The sequence below is a fragment of the Mytilus edulis genome, chromosome 13, assembly GCF_963676685.1.
Source record: "Mytilus edulis chromosome 13, xbMytEdul2.2, whole genome shotgun sequence".
Classification (NCBI taxonomy): domain Eukaryota; kingdom Metazoa; phylum Mollusca; class Bivalvia; order Mytilida; family Mytilidae; genus Mytilus; species Mytilus edulis.
This window is the reverse complement of record NC_092356.1, coordinates 26,335,955-26,358,514: the sequence shown is the minus strand read 5'-3', so window position 1 is coordinate 26,358,514 and position 22,560 is coordinate 26,335,955. Positions and strand designations below refer to the sequence as shown.

General features: G+C 32.5%; 1 protein-coding gene across 3 annotated transcripts; it reads left to right on the top strand.

Moving 5' to 3' along the window:
* The first annotated feature begins 7,235 nt into the window (after positions 1-7,235).
* LOC139501070 (cytochrome c oxidase subunit 4 isoform 1, mitochondrial-like) lies at positions 7,236-20,197 on the top strand. 3 transcript variants are annotated; one of them, XM_071290040.1, is made up of 6 exons: positions 7,236-7,359; positions 7,581-7,674; positions 14,114-14,264; positions 15,524-15,694; positions 18,857-18,988; positions 19,947-20,197. In XM_071290040.1, exons 3-6 carry the CDS (start codon positions 14,120-14,122, stop codon positions 20,096-20,098), a joined length of 600 nt encoding a protein of 199 aa, XP_071146141.1. In that variant the 5' UTR covers positions 7,236-7,359; positions 7,581-7,674; positions 14,114-14,119; the 3' UTR covers positions 20,099-20,197. The 3 variants fall into 3 exon arrangements, with proteins under 3 accessions (XP_071146141.1, XP_071146140.1, XP_071146139.1); XM_071290039.1 differs by lacking the exon at positions 7,236-7,359 and having other exon boundaries at positions 7,586-7,693; XM_071290038.1 differs by lacking the exons at positions 7,236-7,359; positions 7,581-7,674 and adding an exon at positions 7,881-7,999.
* The last annotated feature ends 2,363 nt before the right edge of the window (positions 20,198-22,560 follow it).

Below are 22,560 nucleotides of genomic sequence, written 5' to 3'. Positions count from 1 at the left end.
TGAAAATGGAAAATGCTTGTTATTAGCGTAGCAATCATATTAACTGCTTAAATAAATATCTAATAATAAGGTTATAACAGCCTAAGTGTTTTTATTCTTCATTGGCGGTTTTTAAGGTATTTGGTGAAAAATTGAAGAGCCTGAACAAAACACTATCATTTCTTGTAACTTTTATTTATTATAGTTATCTTTAGAATAATATTATTGGTGATATTAGATACACATTTAATTGATAGCGGTCACACGATATTTAATACAACTTGATAAACTGTATTCATGTAATACTGTGCTAGGAATTTGAAATGTTACATTTTTTATTGTGTTGAAAGCGATACGAAAGACACCAGTTAAACTCATTAATCGAAAATAAACTGACAACGCCATGGCTAAAAATGAAAAAAAAGACAAACAAACAACAGCACACACGACACAACATAGAAAACTAAAGAATAAACAACACGAACCCCACCAAAAAACTAGGGGTGATCTCAGGTGCTCCGGAAGGGTAAGCAGATCCTGATCCACATGCGGCACCCGTCGTGTTACTTATGTGATAACAAATCCGGTAAATAGTCTAATTCGGTAATTGATAGTGGTCACACGATATTTAATACAACTTGATAAACTGTATTCATGTAATACTGTACTAGGAATTTGAAATGTTACATTTTTTTTATTGTGTTGAAAGAGATACGAAAGACACAAGAGAGACAGTTAAACTCATAAATCGAAAATAAACTGACAACGCCATGGCTAAAAATGAAAAGGACAAACAGACAATAGTACACATGCCACAACATAGAAAACTAAAGAATAAACAACACGAACCCCACCAAAAACTAGGGGTGATCTAAGATGGGAAAGCAGATTCTGCTCACATGTGGCACCCGTCGTGTTATTTATGAGATAACAAATCCGGCAAATAGTCTAATTCGGTAGGTCACATTCATGAAAGGGAAGGGGCTTGTCGTTACGACGTAAGGAACATATCCGATATAATTTTGGAAACGGTTATTCCATAACGGTAAACCAACTCGTGATGGCGTCCGTAAAATTTTCGAAGAAATGATAATTTCAACTTCACCTTTTGGAACTCTTGATTTAATAGCTTTCTTGTGAGCAACAACCCACTAAATACCCCTAGGTAAAGAAAGACAACACTTTGATACAGTAACACGATTGTACTTTTTGTAGTTAGTTTTAGCAATACTTTTTAGAAATGTTGATATGAAATAATCGGCGTGTATGAAAAACTATAATATAATTATGCATCTGTTCTGACACATGCTATTGATTTTATGTGTTATGTCCGACATTTTAGGTCTACTTCCTTAAATATAGGCTCTATTTTGACTTAAACGTTATCACTTCAATTGGACGATACGTAAATCATGAATTTTAATTGAAATTGTCTATCAATCTCTGAAATTTCCCCTGTCGTGTATTGCGTTTGAAATCAACCCAAGACATGCTAATTCTAAATAAAACGATAAGCATTGTTATTTTTCAGTGTTAATGAATAAATATCGAATATCGTGACATATGACGGAAATGTTTTGATAAAGATGATCGATTATACTAGAGAACAACGAAAGATTAAATTCTTCATAAGACTTAAAAAAAAAGATTCAAGCTTTTTTTTTTAATAAAAAACGATATATTTTTAATTTCTTACTTGCAGACAAAATTATGTAACAGGATATGCAATCATTTTTTCAAGGACACCCGAAAAAGACGCATAGTGCATGCACTGTAAAACTGGTACATTAGCATTCACTTCCTCCTCATGTTCATCTGGTCAAATCATCGACAAAATATTCAATGGAATTCAAGATAGTACTAAGGCTTGAATATCTCAAAGTATAGGCACACCTTTATTTGATTGAGTGAAAGAGTAACTTTGGTGTGAATAAAGGTTTAACCATTTATTTTTTGTTTATTTTTTTTAATAAAAGGAAAATCTTGTATTCCAATGCTTAGAGTCGCTTTCGTTTTTATATCTGGATTGAAGATTCTGAATTCAAGTATTTTTTCTTGTTTTGTGTAGACTGTGCTTTGCCATGGTTTTTTCAGTTAGTTTTCGAATTATGGTTTAGAAATTTTTTTGGTATCTTTTGCTTCTTTCTAATGATAGGAAAAACGAGTTGACAATGAGGCAGGAATATACACTTCAACAACCGTTGTATTTGTAATTATTTATCTTTTCATGTAGCATTCACGGTTTTTTTTTATATAATCTTGATGCCCGCGTCACACTGTCCCGATTTTTACGCCGATGGCAACACGATAATGGAAATTTTCAAAATCGGGACTAATCGTATCCAGATCGGGCTATTCGTAGTGCCATCTTTATCCATCGTAGAACCATCGTCCACTTTTTCATGCCTTCGGGGACAACTTCGGGAAGGGTTCTAAATTTTTTAACATGTTAAAAAATCCCCGAAGGTGCATCCGATGTTGAGGGTTCGTATTGAGTTCGTATCACCATCCTCACCATCGTATTGTCACCGGGAATGCATCTTTGCACAACGTATTGCATTCGTGTTTCCGACGTTTCCATCGGGCAGTTTTGACATTACGATGTCTACACGAATGAATCACGAAGATACCCGAAGGTCTTACGATGTCAACACGACTTCGTGAAGACCTCGTAATCCCGTCGTGTTGCCATCGAATAAAAGTACGAAGGCGACAAGATGGAACTACGACGGCAATAAATCCAGCTAAATATAAGTTAATTTTCGCGCTAAAATACATTTAAAGTGCCATGCGCGATATGCACTGGTCAGTCTAATACGACAGTTAAGAAAGACGTTCACAAAACATGCAGCTCATATCATATGATTCTATGAGAACAAGAAAGGCGACAGCGTTGTTTCTATTAATTCAATTGGATCAAGAAGAGCAGCTATTACAGGCTCAGAATTTTCTTTTACAAGTAAAATATTATTTTATGTCAATTTTTCATATCAAGTAACATAATGAAAATCATAAACGCGCCTCGTACACCAACACTGCAGGTACGCGTATATAGGGAAACCAACTTTTTCTTCATTATTCTGATTTTTTATGTATCGTCTGAGTTGTTGTCACACGAATGTTTACTCCATAACCATTTTGTTTTCTATATGTCATATTTTGCCGCATTTGTTTCTTTCCCCTTATCCTTCCTTTTGTCTATATTATTATGATATTCTCCTGGAAAGAGCTCTTTTTGAATAAAAGGGATCAACGAACCCATTACCTTACCTTTAAGATAGATCAGTAAACATGGGCATAATTATGGGTGATTATTCAGACTAGTGCACACATTTTACAGTTTAAACAAGGCAATGCCGCGCGTGGCATCCCCTCGTATGTAACATATTGGGGACAAATATGGACGCTATATTTGTATATGACACATGCAGAAAATGGTATATTGAATATGCATATTTGATACCAAAACATTCAGTAACTGGAAATACCTTTAATATTGTCTTTAGAACCAGCAGGTAAAAAAATTGAGCAATCAATTTCCTGTGTATTATGCTATTTCAAGGAGAAAAAACAAGTCCATCTGCATGACCTTGACCTTTGGCCTTGAACGTAAAAAATGTCAGATCATTACAAGGAGGAACAATATACCAAATGTGGTTAAAATCTTTTGAAGCATATTGGTTTTAGAGTGTCCACAAGGGTGATATTGCCTTGTATTACAACTGCCACTGTGACCTTGACCTTTGAACTTTAAAGTGAATATCGCTTAAGATATTCTTAACTAGTAACACCATACCAAGTTTTGAGCATTTTGGTTCTAGAGTGTCCATAACAATTTTATCTACACGCAACTTACATGTAGTAGGCGAGGGGATAATAAACTAAGTGTTATAAGAATTAGACAAAAAGATCGATTTCCCGCCATGCATGGCAGACTTGTACAGAAACGATATGTTGTCGAAATTCTGTTCATATCTTTTAGACATCGTATGGCCATCGCGCCATCATCGTAATCCATCGTGTAGCCTTCGTAATCCATCGTGTAGCCTTCGTGATCCATCGTGTAGGCTTCGGCTGACATATGAAGCTTAAATACCCGTCTTTGGTTAACCGTTAATCGTATGTCCATCTTTTGCTATCGTATATAATTTCGACACCATCGTATAGACTTCGTTATTCATCGCACTTGCTTCTGTCACTTTTTGGTATTTTAACGAGATCGGGACCAACTTCGTACGAACTTACAATTTTCGCATTCGGGTGTCCATCGTATATAAAAATCGGTAATAAACGGGTTTTTTCGAGGAATGTATAATGTAATAAATAAAATATAAAAGCCTCTTCCATTGTGTATGTAAAAAAGTAAAATAACAAAAATATCAACCTCAAATCGGAAAGTCCCTTATCAAATAGCAAAATCAAAAGTTCAATCACATCAAATGAATGAATACAAATGTCATGTTCCTGACTTCGTACTGGCGACGTCTATGTAGGACGTCATATTGACTAAAACAAACGGGACATATTTCTATTAAACAAACAAACATCTCATATATAAATAAGTATCTATATGTAAAATGAATCAGTTACTTGTGTTTCATTCTTAGACAACCTTAACGCTATATACGATGATATATGTCTGATTTGTAAGTTTACAGGTTGAGTCCTATTCATTATTATGACATTTTGAGTGATCGAAGAATCGGATAGAGGTTGATACATGCATAGCAGGACACGCTTACTCTACCTAAGCACCAAGGCTCACTCCTATTTGAGTCTATGCATTATCTGCAGTGTAAATGCCTTATTTATGAGCATTATGTTTTCTGGTCTGTGCGTCCGCCTGTTCGTTCGTCCGTTCGTCCGTCTGTCCCGATTCAGTTTTAAGTTTTTGTCGAAGTCAGATTAAAGTTTTTGGTCAAGGTAGTTTTTACCCCATTTTCACGGTCCACTGAACATAGAAAATGATAGTGCGGATGGGCACCAGTGTACTTTGGACACATTCTTGTTGTTTATATTTCGTTTTTGTTTATATCTTGAATTGAACATTGGTAAATTACTGTTACATTAATTTAAAGCTTCGACAGCACAAATGTCTCATTGAATCTTCCAAGTTCATGATACATGGATGTGTTATTTTCGGTACAGTATGAAAAGTTCGAGCTAAAAAAAAGTTACAATTTTTTCTGTCTTTTTCACAAACATGATTCATTAAAAAAAATGTACTATCAAGTTATTATTTTTTTGATGAGCCAGCTTCCTGTAAACAAATATTTGTAAAAATATCAAACAAAAAAGCACTAGGCCTTTTTTGAGAGAAAGGATATTTCTACAAATGAATGTCGGTGAAGACAACTATTTGATACCCGAAACAAAAAAACAAGTTGTAAAGTTTAATATTGGAAACACTGCAATTAATAGTCATCATATGTTTTTGGTAGGCCCATAATTTCATGCATATATAGGTAAGTACCAAAGAAACTTATTACATAAAAGACGTTATTATTGGCAAGGAATATCATGAACATCAAATAAATACATAATTTTATATAACTTTTGGTTCGAAATTATTTCAAGATTCTTTACCTTAACCAAATTAAAAAAGGGGCGTAATATATACCTGAGGGACACTCCTACTCATATGTCGACAATAAACAGGCAACGCCATGGCTAAAAATTAAAAGACCAAATTATATACAATAACACAAAATTACTTAAAAAACACAACATCGAAAACTAAATACTGAGCAATACGTAAACAGATAACGCTCCACATGTGACCCCCGTCGTGTTGCTCATGTTAATATAAACCTGCTAATAAGTATAATTGGGAAAAAGGGTACTGAGTTGTAGTTATCAACTGTAAAACGGATATTCCATAATGGTTAACCAGCTCGTGATGGCGTCCGCAAAACTTACGAAGAGATGTCTTCAACTTCACCACTTGGAACTGTTGGTTTAATAGCTTCCTAGTGAGTAGAAACCATTAAGCATGTGTATAACAAATATTCTATAACGGTCAACAAACACGTGATGGCGTCTTTAAAACTAACGTAGGGATGCTTTCAACTTCAATATTTGGAACTCTTAATTTCAATAGCTGCATGTGCATGTGTGCTGCAACCCTCAGACAAAAGAACTGCATGAGCTTCAAATATAGAATGTTACATGCCGTACCGTCAACTTTCAGATTTATATTTTAATAACAATTCAGGCAGTTCTGCTAAAGGTCTTTATACTTTTAAGACCTGCAGTTGTTATCAAATGTGTTTCCCAAGTGCTATGTGTTGAAGGTATCAATTGAAGGTCATTCCATAGGCATACTGAAATTTACAAGTATTCGTCCATTGGTTGATTAATCCGAGTGTTTGATTGTAGGTTTATTTATCTTCCTCGTTTTGATATTTTCATCGGAGTTTTTTGTTAATACGTTTTTATATTCTTTCCTATATTTGTTTTTTTTATGTTATTGCCAACAAAGAAAATGGTATTAAATGGAAAATTAAAAAACTATAAATCTTCTAAATTCCAATCTGATAGATTTGCATTTATACTTACTGTTTTGAATATCATCTTGCGTTATTTGCATTTATACTCCACACTTATATAATTGATATTAAGTCCAAAACTTCTTAACTGCTGAAGTCCAAAACTTTAAATTAGGGCAACAGGTTTAATAAAAAAAAATGTCTTTGACACACATGTTTATTTGTAAAAAAATATATTTTAGGCTAAGCTGTTGAATTGGCAAGACAAACCTAATATGAATTGAACATTCATTGTCAAATTTGTTAATTTAAACATGTTTATGATGAGAAGTCTAATCAGTAGTGTTGCTTTTTTTCTCTCACTAAAGTGTCAAGTATCCATTCTTGTGTTTATTTATCAATTACATAACTTAATTTTCAAAGTGCGACATGATTTTATTAATTTTGTAACTTCAAGGCCTAAATAATGGCCCTTTATACCTCCTTCTTTTGGTTTGGCTATGTTTGTCTTTCTTTGACGCATGATATGGCTTTATATTAACTGCCCTATCTATATTGATCAATGGAGGGTATTAGATCAGCATTGAATACTTTTGACAAAACGATGTTACGTAATTGCACACTGCATTGTATAATACTCCAGTATCAACAATTACGTTAGAAACAGTTAATCAGATATAAGTGTGTTAGGTGATGCATTATACACGACTATACTATAAATAATTTCATTTATCCGATGTAAACAAATTATCACATGATCACATCACTATACCTTTTTTACTGGGTCAACTTCCTACAATCCATGAAGCGACAGAGAAGCTACAATCAGAATAAAATCTTATATAAAAGAGAGAAATATGCATTTTGATTGAAAGTGGATTCATGCAAATTAGTTCGTTTAAAGACATGCTAGATATTGTATTAATCGTGCATTAATCATTCTTTAAATATTGTGTAAAACAATTAATAAATTTAAATTAAAAATGTGCAAAATTGCAAAATTGGTAATCAGTTCAAAATCATTTTATCAAATTACAAAGTGTTTTTATCAACTCAGCTATAGTTAAATGTCAAAAAGTAAACAATATAAGGTGTATGCACTTTATTTGTCAGGTAGCGGATAGGTAAAAGTCGGTCACAAGCTGACCTTGAGACAATTATCTCAAGGGTAAAATTAGAATCGTACAGAGGCACATTTTTAATTAAGGTATATATTTATTCTTCAGGTAAGCTCAAATTTTCTCTTTCGTTTGTTGACAATTTTTTTTAAAATTATGTATAATAATCGATCTCTCCCTAAAAACAAATTGATTATGACCGACTCCTTGACATACCTACAAAATAGAATATGATTCGAAATGAAAATACTTCTCTTGATATTTCAGTATACTAGACATACATATGAAAACGAAAGTTTGAACTTGAGAAAAAATGCTATGTGCTTTTATTAATTATATTTTAATCACGTGATAGTGATATTGCTGTTCCGCCATCTTGTGTGCAAAACAAAGAAAAAGCTTCCTGCTATTGGGGTAGGCATGTATATAGTTATGCATTACTATCATCATTGTTAAACGCTATGTTATTTTCAATATGTTTGCTATATAGAAAAAAAATCTATTAATTTTAATAAATGCATTCGTTGAACATAAGGTAACGTACTTTATTTCTTATCTGATCATACCATTAGTGAAATCTTTAGAAGAATGCATAAGAAAATCCAACATACATGCAGGGAACGTTATAACGTCTCCATGTGCATGCTCAGAGAGTGCATGCATATAAATGCATTATGTTCACTTTATTGATTATAAATTGTGTGACATTTGGAGTAATGTATACTAAGCAACACACATAATGCAACAGTTTCATCTCAATTGAAAATCTTCAGATAACGCTGATTTATTTTTTATTTAATGAACGCTAACATATACTACATATTTGCAAAATTAAAAACATTCTGAATTCCGATGAAAACAATTCTGATCCAACGATAGCATTTCGTCTTAAAACAAACTCGCTGTACATGCTAGCCACTAACATTCAAGAGAATGATTTCTATGCAGTATATAAAGCTCTGCATAGCGCCGAGCCTAAAAAAATATGAATAAGAAACAATAAAAGATCAAATATCAGCCATCAAAACCAAAACTTTCAATTTGCACAAAACAATAATATATGACACAAGACAGATGGGGATATTGTCTTGGAACAAATGTATATAGATATGTATATTCGCTTTTCAAACCCCAAAAAATAACTTTCAGTCACAAACAAATGTGTGGCATCGTTATCCCTCTTATTTTCAATGAATTGTTTTGTTTTAATTCTAGGAAACACCAAAACCTTCAGAAATATTCTGGTCCAATGATCGTATATACGTTTTCTTCAATTGATATCCATGAACATATAAAATACTTTAAATTATCCTCCACAGTCGCTGTGTATAGTATAAATTAGCTTCTGTAAAACTCCGTTTGTATTTTTCAAACCCTACTACTAATTACCAGAGGAAAATTGAATAAACTGTTTCTAGCACTAGTACAGCCCGGTCTGGATTTGAGGTCATGAAATACTATTTATTTATTTCTTGAATATGCAGTGAAATAAAAAGATCGAAATATGGTGAACTATGTCATGGCATATAATTTCTACGTGCACTTTCAAAAATCTAAGAAAGTATAACAGTGAAAAGTAAAATCACAAAAATACTGAACTTAGAGGAAGATCAATTGGGAAAGTCCATAATCACATGGCAAAATCAAATAACAAAACGCATCAAAAACGAATGGACAAGAACTGTCATATTCCTGACTTGGTACAGGCATTTTCAAATGTAGAAAATGGTGGATTAAACCTGGTTCTATAGCGCTAACCCTCTCACTTTTGTAATGACAGTCTCATCAATTTCCGATATTTTTACATTGATGCGTTAAATAAACAGACACAATAAATATAATAGTCAAAATATGGGTACATCAGTCATCATCGTTTAACAATTTTAAAAGGGACAATTTAACAGAACACCAAAACATCTACTATCTACGAACACATTAATTGAGTGTCTGACGTCAGAACATTTTATACGTCACATAAATTTGTCGTTCAATGTGCGTACAAACAATTTTAAAATTTTCATGGGAATGTTAGCATACAGGGTTAAAAAATCAAAAGTATGTAAGAATAAATTTAAGAAATAGACCGAGATTTAAACTAGTCCAAAAGTTATATATAGAATTTATAAGAATCCAAAAATAGTTAATACCACTACGCGATTGAATGATTTTGACGTTTGTGGTTCAACGTATATTGTAATTCATAATAGAAATATATCATAATGACATATAATAGAACAATATCATACTGACGGGATCTTTTAAAGTACAGAGTCACGTTATAAGAACAAAAGAAATACAAAAAGTCGCAAATACAAAACAAACCACAAAAAAATGAAAGCCAATACAAACACATTGACGAGATGTATAAGTACCGAGCCACGTGAAACGGATATCACATGAAACCATTTAACAGTAAAAGTAATATTAATAATAGAACAAAGACAAATGAAAGAACTATAAAACACGTTGTTAAGATGATAAACAACATCAGTACGAAGTATCTATACATTAAGACCATCGTGTATTATTTGAGAAGTTGATACGGAATATTTATCAACAAGGTCTTGGTACCTTCCGATGAACTTTTTTAGAAAAAGAACGAGACGTTCTTTGACATACCCCTGTTTCATCAACTTTCTACTCAGACACTGATGACGTATTACAAAGTCTGAGTAGGAGCTGCAAGCTCTTGAATATCGAATAAGTTGGGAAATATATATCCCATATGCAGGTGAAGTTGGTATATTGCTACTAAGGTGGGGGAAATTTATGATTTCAAAATTAAAATCGTCTCGTTTGTCATAGATTCTGGTACTGAGATGACTGTGTAAGTCAAATTCGAGATATAAGTCTAAAAATGAGGCGGAGGAAGCCGTGTCTGTTGTTTCTTTAATCTCTAGTTCTGGGGGATATATTAATGGAACCCAATCAGAAAAGTTCGGATTGTTTATGGAAAGAACATCATCAATATATCTGAAAGTGAAATTAAATAATCTGGCTTCTTTGATTCTCTTGTTTTTTACAAGTGTCTGGAGGAACTCCGATTCATATGAAAATAAGAAGAGGTCGGCAAGAAGAGGCGCACAGTTTGTTCCCATAGGAATGCCGACAATTTGTTGGAAAAGTCTACCTCCAAACTCAACAAATATGTTGTCGATAAGAAACTCCAGCATACTGACCACTTGTTCCTCTGTGTAGCATATCTTATCTTTTTGTTTGTCAAATTTCGTACTGTTTTTCACCTAATAGTCTTAGCGAAGATTTATTTTCACCTAATAGTCTTAGCGAAGATTTATTTTCACCTAATAGTCTTAGCGAAGATTTAAACAAAGTTTTTTTTAGCTACTGCAAGCTAAAGATGCTTTTTAGTATCGGGTTGAGCAAAAGATTTTTTTAGATATCAATGATCTAACATCTTTGCAGAGATAACATACATACATTTTAAAAAGTCATGTTTTATCAATGTGTAAGCTATTTATAGAAAATTCAATAGCGTTATAAACTGTCTGGAAAATGTTATTATTTCGAATTTTATGTTAATTTAATATTATTTTTTATATTACATGAAAGCACTTTGATCTGAACATGGTTAATTCAAATTATTGTATTATTAATTTCATGATTTTCTAAGCTGTCTATTTACGAAAAAAGTAAACAAGGACAACACAATATGTTGCTATAATACCTAGATGACGAGGTCCATGTTTTGGAAGTATAGTATTTAAATTGAAACAAACACAGTTTATCTTTTGATAGGTCAAGTTCATTGTCAGGTTAAAGGATCATTGAACTATTATGTTTACCTCGGTTTTCTTATTAACTGGCGTCACAATTCAAATATAACATAACATACATACATTTTAAAACAGTCATGTTTTATCAATGGAAATAAACTATCGAGAAAAAGGTTAATGTGTATGCTATTTATAGAAAATTCAACTAATAATAACATGTAAGAATTATTAGTGCAAAAAGTGTATACACTTAGAAAATATTTATTTCTCGGTTTATTTGCCGAATAACAGTTAACTCCCATGAAACATTTAAATAATCATTGCCATTGAATATTCGTAGTTTTGAATAATGAAGCAGAAGAGTTCATTCAGCTTCGTTAGACAAGGTCGGATAACAAATCAACTAAAATGTTTTTGAATGTAAAATTATTAGAGGCTCACTTTCTTAAACATCTTTGTCAATGCATAATGATCTACTTTAAAATTCATTAGTCAAATGTAATACCTAACATATTTTTCCCCATAAGAATCAATGAACAAGAACCCTTGACAGAATGTCAATAACATATTCGGTCTTTATTGAAAAATTGTAAAATTTCTTGAATTGAAAGGGACACTCTAACAAATCAAACAACAAGACAACACTTGTACAATTATGCGAATAATCAATTAAAAATAATATGATCCTCAAACATTTTTGTCAAATAAGATGCAGAAGAAATAGTAGTTTAATATTCAATGCTTGAATTATTCCTTTTATTTGTTGAATTTGAAAATGAAAAAAAAGACAATTATCGTCGTGTACCTTTTTAGATATAATAAAAGGCATGGTTAATGCTATGTTAGTGCAAATTTAATTGATTAGACAAAAAACGATATTTTTTATATGTCCCTTCAATCCTTAATCTTTTTGTTCTGCTTGAAAAAAAAATTTCAAAATTTTCTTTTTAATTTATCCTTTTTATTGAAATAACACACTTTTTGATAATGCATGACGTGGTTTGTCTTATTTATACATAGACTTATCTCAATCTTGAATCATGAACTGGAAAATGTTAACTGTGTGGAGTCTTTTTATCAGTAGTTGTTTCAATGGTATATAAAAAGCAACAAAGAACGATGGCATTAACTTCAAAATAGAGCAAGGTTGAGTGTGTGATGTTTGCCAACTGCTACACACATATCACTCGCCATGCAAGTTCAGTCTCATTCAAAAATATCGTGAGAAGGAATATATGGAATGTTTAACTATCTTGACTGGCTATACAGCCCATGCACGGTCGGTAAAGTAAGGAAAGGACGCGATCCTTTAATTTATAGTTTAAAAGACATGGATAGCACCGCGAACACACTTCTTCTATAAGGTGACAATAACGTTTAAGCAAGTTCAAAATAGGAGTAGATTTTATTCTGCAAAATAATAGTTTTTAAAGGGAGTTATTCATTATTTTAAAAGATGTAATGTCGCAGGCTAAAGAATTATTCTTCATTGTAATGTCGGCATACAAAATGATACATGAATGCACATGCATAATAGGCAAAATGGCATGGTGCATAATTTTAATGTGTAAGGATATAAATGAGACTGTACACAATTGTGAAGAACCACCTTTAATATCTGATCAAGTATAATACAATGATCGAGTTCATATACATAATGATAGACTAAATACGATTATGTGTTATAACTGATCACGATCGAGCAATCATGTATTCTGAAATTAGTGAAAAGATATGAACGATTGACATTAACGTTTTCCTCCAGTCTCGATCCTTCTGAATTTCATGCAGTTCCCTCAGTTTTTGTTTGTTTTATTTTTTACTGATATTTGTTTATTCTTACTCGATCTACGAGATTTCAACATCGGTAAACTACTATTGCCTATGTTCCTCAACCCTACAATTCTAGTTTAAGTAAATGTGCTACTGTAAGACAGAATTCAATATATGCCACAGATAACCAGTTCTAGGCATTGCAAATTCGCTTTTTATCGGGGATGACATAATGAATAGACTCTTTAAAAATGGTCTTTATCGACGTAAGAAAGACAACTTATATGGATTAATTTTTAAAAATTTAACAGGGCCTCAACAGGAAAGTTATACAAAATAAACTTTGTAGGGGGAACTAAGCGTAGGCATTATCATATCTATGTAATGTTAAAACGAAGAGTCACACCAATGCAAGTATGAATTCGTAGAAGTTTGCAGAAACCATGTTGAGTAAAGTTTAATTTGTACATGATCAGAATTACCAATCAACAAAAAATCTCACATCACAAGTATTGTGACAATTGATTCAGCTGTTTACATTATCAAAATATTAAAGATAAAAACTATTGTCCAAATATATTCAAAACTATCATTACTAATGGAAAAGAGATTAAAAGATGGGCGAAAGATACCAGAGGGACAGTCAAACTCATAGATCAAAAATAAACTGACAACGCTATGCTTAACAAAGAAAAAGACAAACAAACAAATATTAATACACAAGACACCACATAAAAAAACTAAAGACTAAGCAACACGAATCCAACCAAAAAACTGGGGGTGATCTCCGGTGTTCCTGAAGTGTAGACAGATCCTGCTCCACATGTGGCAACCATCGTGTTGTTCATGTTATTACAAACGTTTATCTTATAAGCGTATACAAAAATTGTTCAAGTGTAGAAACAATCGTTTCGTCATTTAGGGGTATTTAAAAAGCTGAAACTGACATTAAAGTGGCAGTTATTTACAGAAGTGTTTTATTCTTACTATATGCATTCAAAATACATTAAAATCTTTTTAGAAAACGATGAGTTATCAATTATTGGTATCATCGGTGAGAGTTGCAGGTAAAATACCTTTGAGAGCTCTCTCAACAACGTCACCAAAATGCCAACAACAGGAAGTGGTTAATCTCTCACAGGAACAAAAAGATAAATATTACCCCAAGATAGGTAATAATTAACATAGTAAACACTTTTGTTTATTTAGAAAATAATAATTCCTTTTTTTAAGATAATTCTTTTTCCTAAACACTCTAATAAACGACTTTAATGAATGCATATGTGTATTAATGTTGATTCATTTATTTTCGTGGATACCAATTTTCGTGGATAAAGGAAAACTGTTTTGTGTTTGTGGATATTTAATTTCGTGGTTTTGACAAAGTCTGTATATAACATGTATAACTCGTCTTTCGTGTAATATTTAATTTCGTGGTTCACCTGCACCACGAAAATTGGTACCCCACGAATAATAATGAATCCTCAGTATATCTTGTTATTGTTTGAATTGTAAAAGAAGATGTCAATTGGACAATGAAAAAATATAAATCATATTGGTGAAAAACGGACAACAACATTCAAAAAAGGAAGGAAGGAAGAATACACTTGTCAGCCTGTTTCTGCTTAAAATGTAGCACCTGTTCTGATGATCATGCAAAAATCTATCTGATATTTCAAATATGAATTCTTCCATGCTGACATCAGAACAGGATTCAGACTTAGTTTATGGAACATTTCTTCCATGACATTCTTTGACTGACAACAACTAAAATATCGTCCGTAAAACTCATACGATTGAAGAGTAACATAAAGATTACAAAATTATAGTTTCAAATTACAATCATTACAAATATATGAAGGATCAACGATTGAAATATGGTTATAGGTTGGATTCATTTCAAACAAAAATATAACAAAATTTGTCAAGAACTTAACAGTATCTTGTATTGTAATGATTTGAATGAGAAACTGGTAAAAATTCTTATCTATTTATACTCAACAATTGTCAGGGTCTGAAGTACATGTTTTGGCAAGCGTTTTACGCAGGGATTCTAAAGAAAGTATATCGTGTATTCACTATTATGTCACATTTGCCGAGAAAACTTAGATATGTATACCTTTGTAAATGTAAAACATATTTATCAGCATCTTTGTTTTTATGCAAATACGTCAGTGACCTACGCTCGTAACGGAATCGTTTTTAAAAGACTTGACCTAAAATGTTAAATGGCAAAAATAAGAACGAACATGATTGGCATCCAACTCCTAAATATAGTTTTTGTAATATAATCTTTAGTAAGAGATTAAGGAAAAATAAGATTTGATATATCTAATCTTTATATATATCATCTTAAACAGAAACAAAAAGAATAAAAACAAAAATCACACAGTAACTGTTTGGTAAACTTCTTGCTACATTAAATTTTCAGGAAACAGAGATATTGTTGGTTCAGGTCACAGTATTAGGCCTGGTTATGAAGACAGAAGTGATTATCCTTTTCCCGCCTTAAGATGGAAGCCTAACACGCCAGATGTGACAGCACTCAGAGAAAAAGAAATGGGGGATTGGAAAAATCTTACGATGGAGGAGAGAAAGGGCTGTAGGTTTTGAATGTTACGATATACATGCATCATTCGATTTTTTTTTCTTAAAATGTCCTCTATCATGTCAGGAATATGGTAGTTGTTATCAAAATGTCCCATTCTATGTATGTTGGCGTTTGATTTGGTTGCACTTGCGTGCTTCTGTTATTCCGTTGTTTCCTCTTATGTGATTCCCTTTGTTTTAGTTTGAAATCGGGTTTGTTTTCTCTCAATTGATTTATGATTTTTGAACAGCGGTATACTACTGTTGCCTTTATTTCCTCCTCCTAACGTTTGGCCTTGCAACTCTTTCCAAAGATGATCGTCAAAGTAGGACATGAAAACGTATATGAAAGACCAAGAAGTAATGGTGTGCTTTCACTATAATTGAAAAAATAATGCATTTAATTTACAGCGTAACTAAATATTCATGCTATTCTCGCACGTTTTGTTTCTTTTCTTTGTTTGTATTTTTTAGATGAATTTTAGATTTTTTGACACAACTACAGTTCTCTTATATTTTTATAAAAATACATCAGTGAACTATAGTTTATATAGCTGATGATTGATATAACCCGACAACCTCCTCGGTTGATAGCAAGGGTGTCACCTACCGTTCGTTTAATGTGTTTTAGCCTTTGATTTTGCCATTTGAGTAGGGACATCGCGTTTTCGAATTTTCGTCGAAGTTTGGTATTTTTAGTAATTTAATTTTATTTTTAAGATATGATTACATCATTCCAGCTTGTCGATAGTTTCTCTCTTATTAAAGAATTACTTTGCTGGTGGACTGTTAATCCCCGCGGGTATCATCAGTCCAGTAGCCAGTACTTCGGTACTGGCATGAAAATACGGATTTGTTGTGTTATTAAAATTTGCTGTTACAAAATGATAGAAGTTATTATAAATTAAGGAATGTATCTCCCTCATGCAAAGCTCTGATTCCTTTCACGGATTTGGCTATACTTTTTTGGACTGTTTAGATTATAGCTCTTCATCTTTTATATAAGCTTTGGATTTCAAATATTTTTTTGCCAAGAGCTTCACTGGAGAGACATGTACTGTCGAAATGCGCATCCGGTGCAGGAAAATTGGTACCGTTAATTTTATTACTAGTGGTCATAAATACATGTACTTTAGTATACGATTTAGATGTGTTTGAATATACTAATGTTATGGTATAATAAAACCCATTTATGAGGTTCCTCCAGAACCTTGAAAGTAGTCAAACTCGGGTCGTAGTAGGTGCGGTGCGTTCGACTACAATCTTTTTTGACCAGCTTTGATTTTGAATTTCCTGTGCATTTCGGTAGTTTTATCAAGAACTCCGGCTTCTTCTTTCAATACAAAATAACCACCTCGATATATACGATAGTAATTAAAGTGGTGTTTTACACGTGCAATAAATCAATCACATTGATGTATACCTTATGTCTGTTTATCTATATAAACATTCCCAAACAATTAAATGAGGGTTACAAATGATAACCAAATCATATTATTTCTTTATGATTTGAAAGTGATAAAATTTCACATGCAAATTAGCTAACAAATCACAACAACAAAACACAAACACATTATTTCCAATTCATAAGCAAATCATTAACAAATTGTCGAGAAATTATTTTGAAATCAGCGGTAGTTGCTTTCCTACTTTCAGTAAATCACAAACAAATTTGTTTTAAATTGTAAAGAAATTATAAAATAAACAAATTGTTATCAAATATTTAACAAATCAGAATGAAATCCTACCTCAAGCAAATCACAAACAAATTGTTTTTAAATTATGAAGAAATTATAAACAAACCGTTATCAAATCTTTAACAAATCAGAAGTAAATCATTTCCTTCATTAAGTAAATCACAAGCAAATCGTCAAGTAATTGACATCATCATCGATTCATAGATTTAATATTTACATCTGGATCATAAAACGGTTCTGTCCCCTGAAACCCTCAAACTTTGAAGTGCACTTGTGTTTATTTGACCTTACCTACTCTTCTGATTGTTAAGGGATTATTATGTCGGATTGTCATGAATAAGCAATTGGTCCCTATTAGAAAGGTTTCTCTTACTTTGACAACAACACGAGCAACCAAGGTTACTAGAAGTATGTCGAATACTATATAGCTAGTAGGCGATGGTTCCTTATCTGTTACAGCCCTAGACCTGTCCAATCAATATCTTGAAAAATTAAAACATAAAACTTGCCAGTGTATATTGTCTGCTGACTCGGGAAGGTACTCTTAAGTTGCTTATTTCGATCTGTTTTACAAGTCTTTTACACATTTTTTTATTTTTTAATAATTTATCCAGACAGTACACAAGTATAACAAGATATTGAAACGCACAGTTTCCGAATATAAAAGGTTTTAAACACCTTTGACATGTTTGATAAGTTGAACAATTGAATTCCTGATACAATAAGTTAATGAACAAGATACACACCACTGTCATCATTGATAGTATATATTACTCTTCCTCTTGCAACTTTCGTTGTTCAGTTTATGTACAACAGTATTTGACATTTGAATTTGACCTCAACCGGAAGTCAGAGATAATGACAAATCCAGAAAATTTGAATGCAATAACATTGTTTTCATTGTGGCAAATCATCATTGAAGCACACCAGGATAGCTAATGTTAACAAATCATTTTCAAATCATTTCCCATGATATTCCAAGTAAACAAATCATAACGAAATCACAGAATTTTAGTGAACCAATTAAGTTAACAGTTTTTTTTTTTTTAAATCATTTTATACTATATTCTTAATAAGCAAATCTTAAAGAAATCACACAAAAGCAGAATCAAATTGCTTACAAATCATACAAGTGAAAGAAATCACAAAGAAATCAGTTTTTGGGAGTTTAAAATTTCTTTAATGAATTACAAGCAAATGGTACTAAAAAATTGCAAAATTACGATTTGAAAGAGATTTGAATACGATTTGAAAGCAATTTGTTCATTTATTTTTATTTATTTTTATGTTTGGGTTTCAGTTTCAAATTGTTCGTCTCCTCTGTGATCTGGTGGTAGAATGTTCGCTTCGAATGCCGGAGGTTGTGGTTTAACAATCCTATCAGGTCAAACCGAACCAAAATGTTTTCCTATACAAAAAAAACCTTACAATTATATTCTGAAAAAGAAGAAATGAGTGGATTTTCTTTTATCTTTCAGTATACCGTGCAAGTTTTTGTCAAACCTTTGCCGAAATTAATGCACCAACAGGGGAATGGAAGCAAGTTGCAGCTGCAACCTTGATGATAATGTGGCTTACAGCTGCTTGGGTGTGGTGGTGTGAACATTTTGGTAAGCTACTGTTGAAATGTCCTAAAGCTACTCCATTTTACACAGTTTCCTTTTGAAGTTATTTGTCGTTTAGGTTGTTATTGGCTATCGCCCTTAGGGGTTAAGGGGGATAAATTTTAAAACAAATTGTACGTGATAGCAATTTGTTTTTGAAATAAAATTAAAATGACGAATTTTTATATTCGAACAAAGAAGGCGTTGTCAGATTTGACATTTATTAACAAAAAAGGCAAAAGATACATGGTCAAAATTATAAGTCGAGGACAAGTTGACAACGCCATGGCAGACAAAAAAACGGCCGAATGACAAATAAGACTTAAGGTCAACAAACACAACATCGAACACTAAAGATTGAGCAAAATAAAATTTACCGATGATCGTGATCAGGGTATCCGAAAAGTTCATCTTGTTATCTAAACTACTTTTTGTTGTTTTAAAATTTTGCGCCGATATTATGAGAAAATAGTATTTTAATATTTGTACAACTTGCAACTGATTTAAAATTGGTTTCATACTTACTTAGTATATAACATTTTGCTTGCGATAAAATCCATAAGCGAATTCAAGAATCTTTCTTTTAAAATATGTTTTCGTGAATTGTATATGAAAAAGAGGGGGACATACAAAGGAGCAATAAAATTCAGTAAAACAAATGGTCATCACCATGGCAAATATAAAAAAAAGACGAAAAGTCATACTCGAGTTCAAAAAAACACTTTTGGGAAAACTGAAAATGAAGTAACATGAAACCCATAAAAATGTCAGCTTTGTGAACTCATCTGTTCCTAAATGTAAGGAGCCTGATTCACTATTTAAAACTCTTTGTGTATGGACTTTCATTCTGGCTCTGAGTTTACTTACCAATTACTATCTTTAATGATGTTCAAAACATATTTTGCATAATAAGACATGAATAACAAGCGATATTTACAACTGATTGGATGTGTTCTTTTTATAGTATTTAGTAAACAACTACCTGAAAGTATGACAGCAGAGTATAAAAAGAAGAATATAGAGAGAATGGTAAAACAAGGTCAAGAAGAAATGACTGGAATCAGTTCACAGTATGACTTTGAAAACAAGAAATGGAAGGGAAATAAATGGTGGTAAAAAGAGTAATTACGGAACATTGTCATGGTGTGTGTTTGCAGATTTCAAAAATCAAAGTGTGACTGTACTTAGAAAAAATAAAAATGAATGTAGATAATATTTTGTTTATAGTTATAGTGGTCAAAATATAAATATATCAACTCATCATGATTTTTCTAACGATAAAAAAAACCATCCCTCCTCTATGGTTCAACCCGGAGACCTGTAAAGTGGTACAAGCACGCAGTATATATAAGTACGATCAACAGAATGGTCGTCTCATTATGTGTCCGTCTTTTGTAGGTATAATTTTAATAACTAGAACGTTGAAAAAATATTTTTAAACGCAATTATGTAGCAATATTCCAATGCCATTTATTTATCTGTTGGTCCATCAATATTCAAGGTCGAATGACATAAAAGAGGGACGAAAGATACCAGAGTAAGAGAGAGAAACTCATAGATAGAAAATAAACTGACAACGCCATGAGTTTCTGTTCTTGAAATAGTCCAGTATGAGGTATGCGATTCTCGTTTGGTCAAAATGTAAAAATGTATTGATTTCATTGTTGAAACAATAGTGTGGTGTGGAAGGAAGTGAACATTACAATGATGATACAATGATAAATAAAATTGAGAATGGAAATGGGGAATGTGCCAATGAGACAACAACCCGACCATAGAAAAAAAAAGCAACAGCAGAAGGTCACCAACAGGTCTTCAATGTAGCGAGAAATTTCCGCACCCGGAGGCGTCCTTCAGCTGGCCCCTAAACAAATATATACTAGTTCAGTGATAATGAACGCCATACTAATTTCCAAATTGTACACAAGAAACTAAAACTAAAATAATACAAGACTAACAAAGGCCAGAGGCTCCTGACTTAGGACAGGCGCAAAAATGCGGCGGGGTTAAACATGTTTGTGAGATCTCAACCCTCCCCCTATACCTCTAGCCAATGTAGAAAAGTAAACGCACGACAATACGTTTGTTTCTTTGTCTGCTAATAGAGTAAGGCAACAGTAGTATACCGTAATACATCGATTGATAGAAAACAAATCCGGGTTACAAACTAAACCGAGGAAAACCCATCAATTATAAAAGTAAAACAAAGGAACAACAGGAACACATAAGTGCAATAAAAACAAACGCCAACATACATAAAAACGAACTGTTTGATAACAACTGTCATATTCCTGACTTAGTACAGAACATTTAAAGAAAAAATGGTGGGTTGAATCTGATTTTATGGCTAGCCAAACCTCTATCTTATATGGCAATGTTAACAGATATACTATTTAAAATGACAATACTACTAGACAGAAATACAGCACACACAAAAAACACTGATCACAGATAAACGCTCAAACAAACAATATAATAGTCGATACAACATATATGCAAAAAGCAGAATAAGAACATAATCGTCCATCAACGACAGACATAACAGGATATAGCGTACATGCAATCTCGAACTTTCTACAATCATTTCCACAATATCAGTCAAAAAGTAAATTCACAAAAATAATCAACTCCAAGAAAATTGAAAACGGAAAGTCCCTAATCAAATGGCAAAATCAAAAGCTCAAACACATCAAACGAATGGATAAAAAATGTCATATTCCTGACTTTCTTATGCTGAAAACGACGGTTTTAACCTGGTTTTATGTCTAGCGAAACCTCTCACTTGTATGACAGTCGCATCAAATCAATCATATTGACAACGATGCGCAAAGACAAGAATACACAAATTTACCATAGTACAATAACACAATGACAGGATATTTAAGTACAGAGCCACGTCATGTATGTATAAACAAAGAAGCATAAAAATGCAAATAGACAAAGCACATAGCAAAAATGAAAGACAAGCAACAAACCAGTGTTCAATATAATGATGGCATTGAAAGACATTGTATAAGTATTCGGACTGCAACCGATAAGCGAACGATGAGGCATAACACATTATCCAACCGAAACCATAACAGAAACGTCAAAATCAAATACATGAATGTTGGATGTACAAAATATTCCCGAGACATGTCGTAAAGCAATGCAAATTCACTATCTCGGTATAACGGAAAGTCTCAAATCAAATGGAAAAATCAAAACCTCAAACACATCAAACAAATGGATAACAACTGTCACATTCCTCACTTGGGCTGGCACAGGCATTTCCCCATGTAGAAAACGGTGGACCAAACCCAGCCCCAAAGCTAGCCAAACATCTTACCTCAATGTCTTTGTCGATTAGTGTGGCATTTAGAAAAACACCAAGGACTGGTTGGACCTGAGTTAGAATAATGCATCAAGGTAGGGTATGAAGAATGTATGAAATATAAATTATCTGTTGATTACCACATGAACTGCTTGAACATATAAGTGATGCAAGTCATACTTTATTGTAGTTTTAACATGGGTAGGCATTATATTCGTGATTATTTTTGCCCGAGCGATAGTGAGAAAAATAACACGAATATAAT

Coding starts and splice junctions, on each gene's coding strand:
- LOC139501070 (XM_071290040.1), top strand. CDS start 14,120: ATGAGTTATCAATTATTGGTATCATCGGTGAGAGTTGCAGGTAAAATA. Junction 14,265..15,523: donor TAAATATTACCCCAAGATAG/GTAATAATTAAC, acceptor TTAAATTTTCAG/GAAACAGAGATATTGTTGGT. Junction 18,989..19,946: donor GTGGTGGTGTGAACATTTTG/GTAAGCTACTGT, acceptor TTCTTTTTATAG/TATTTAGTAAACAACTACCT.